The following is a 2475-nucleotide window of genomic DNA, read 5'->3' on the forward strand; positions in this document are numbered from 1 at the left end:
CAACAGTTCAATCTTTCAAATAATGGACAGATATTTGTGAAATCATGATACATTTGTGAATGTATTTTAACAATCTAAATATGCATATGTATAGACAGATACATTTAATAATCATGACAATTATGTTGTAAATGGTAAATGGCCTGTATTTATAGAGCGCTTTACTAGTCCCTAAGGACCCCAAAGCGCTTTACATATCCAGTCATGCACCCATTCACACACACTCACACACACTGGTGATGGCAAGCTACATTGTAGCCACAGCCACCCTGGGGCGCACTGACAGAGGCGAGGCTGCCGGACATAGGCGCCACCGGGCCCTCTGTATTACATTACAGTGATTTAACGTTAATTTACATTCACAATGTGAAGTCAAAGTCTATTTACGTAACTTTAATGATATTAAGAACAGAACAAAACTGTAAAATGCAGTAAAATACTTTTATATTAGGATTTTTTCCTGCAGTACAGCCACACCCGCGACCTTGTGGTTGTTAGTTCACATTCATTGGCCGATGCTTAGCGTCATGTTTTTATGTGTCCCAACATCCAATGGCATGTCACATTGTTTTCATGGCCACACCCTCACCCCAGGTGCAGAGGCCTATTTCTGTTCAGGAATGTTGTGAATACTTTAAGATTTATATTAATTGCAATTCCTACATCTACATTTATTTCTTAAAATATGTAATTAGCACAGCGTGGCCGTGCAATGTTTTATATGTTTTTTTTAGTTTTTATTCCTGTTAATTATATTTTCACTTGTTACCTCTAAATTATTGAATCAGACAAAATTATAATTCAAATACTCCTTTAATTATTGATTATTCTCATTAATTTTCGATCATTTTATATATTTTTCCGTAGTATTACATTTGGATTTAACATATCAAAATCAGCCCGGTCTCAAAATGCCCAGGCTGATTTTTTTGTCCCAGTCCAGTCCTGGCCTCACAAAATTATCACGACCACAAAAAACGTGAAAAGAGTTGGATGGACATTGCTGCTCAATCACAGCTGCCTGGTCAATGCTTTTCAATCTAGCAAAGTTGATGGTGGTGGTGTGTGTGTCTGTGTGAGTGAAAGACAGAGAGAGAGGGAGAGCGAGAGACAGATTTTGTGTTATAACCTTCAGGTTATGGACGCACAGTGTGAGCACTCAGGTCCCATCAGAGCATCGGGCCGACTAGTGTGAGACCCTGTACGTGACCTACAAACTTCTAACCCCTGTGGTTCAATCGTACAGTTTGAGCAGGAGCTGAATAACGAGACTGAAAAATTTGCACAGTGTATGCCCAGCTTAAGGAGACAAAGACCTCAAAAGAAGGGGCCTCATCTTAGGAGATTAATCAGTCTTTCACTTGATCATTTTAGGAGTTTAAGCAGAGGAGGACGCTAGCTGGCCAGCCAGACCCAGCTGCAAATGACATATTCAGGGTTTGAAGAAACGTGTCTCCACAGCTGAGCAAAAATGTACAACAAGCAACATATAATGGGTGAATATGAATAACTTTTTATTTCAGCAAACGTTAAATTTAACTTGGGAACGATTACAATAACAGTGACCATGTGAAATTATACAGTAAACAAACATTCTCAGTTGTATTATATACCAAACAAGCTTAAAAAAAAACTCAAAGCATCTGATTTTAACACTGACTCTACATATTGTATTGAACTACACAAGCATCAGCACTTTGAAATACTTAAAATGAACTTTAAAATACTGTTGGCCATCTTCACTCAACCAACAGCCAAAATGGTTACATCCTACACTGTGACAACTTGAGTGGTGACCACCGTTGAGGTGGCCGGCTGCATGTAGGCCCTGATCTTCACCTCACGATGCATCTGGCACCAGACACACTCGTAACACCAAAGTATTTTACACCAGTCATCACAGCACGAACCCTGCAGGATGGAGAAAAAGAAGAGAAGAATAAGACATAACTCAACACAATGAGGCAAACATGGTGAAGTCCCCATGCTTGTCTGATTTAGAGTACTCTCAGTGTTCACTTGCGAATGTGAACTAACAGTCAAGTAGTTCTTTGATGCTGTTATAAGAAGCTGGGTGAGTTAATAAAAGTGAATTTGTTCACAGCCGTAGTTTCCTGCTAAACAGATTTGAACAAACTGCCGTTACACTGTCTGTGTGTTTAATGAAGGCACACGGGGTATGTTTGAATGGTCAGTTTCGATTGATTGATTGAATCTTTATTTTGAACATGTTGAAAAAGTACAACAACATAGAATTAAAAGAGAAAAATGAACAAAGCAAAACAAAAGGAAAACGAGCAACCACAACTACAAATAACGTTCATGTTCAAAAAGCAGCAGGAAGAGGCATAAGCTTATTTAATCCCACCCCTTTTCCACTATCTAGTATCAATAGACTACAGAAATACCTCCTTGCAATTACATTATATGTAATGTGTGTGTATGTATGTATGTATGTATGTATATATATATACA

The 2475-nt window shown here is 38.3% G+C and overlaps 1 protein-coding gene across 1 annotated transcript in view; it reads right to left on the minus strand.

The window, feature by feature from the left end:
- Positions 1 to 1490: 1490 nt before the first annotated feature.
- The window catches only part of LOC102207115 (placenta-specific gene 8 protein-like), a 3117-nt gene continuing 2132 nt past the window's right edge, over positions 1491 to 2475 (minus strand). The window contains exon 3 of the mRNA XM_005749787.1: positions 1491 to 1911. Coding sequence (XP_005749844.1) covers positions 1771 to 1911 — 141 coding nt within the window. The 3' untranslated portion in view covers positions 1491 to 1770. The remainder of the gene's footprint in view (positions 1912 to 2475) is intronic.

Source organism: Pundamilia nyererei, unplaced genomic scaffold, assembly GCF_000239375.1.
Source record: "Pundamilia nyererei isolate P.nyererei 1_Seehausen unplaced genomic scaffold, PunNye1.0 scaffold00254, whole genome shotgun sequence".
Classification (NCBI taxonomy): domain Eukaryota; kingdom Metazoa; phylum Chordata; class Actinopteri; order Cichliformes; family Cichlidae; genus Pundamilia; species Pundamilia nyererei.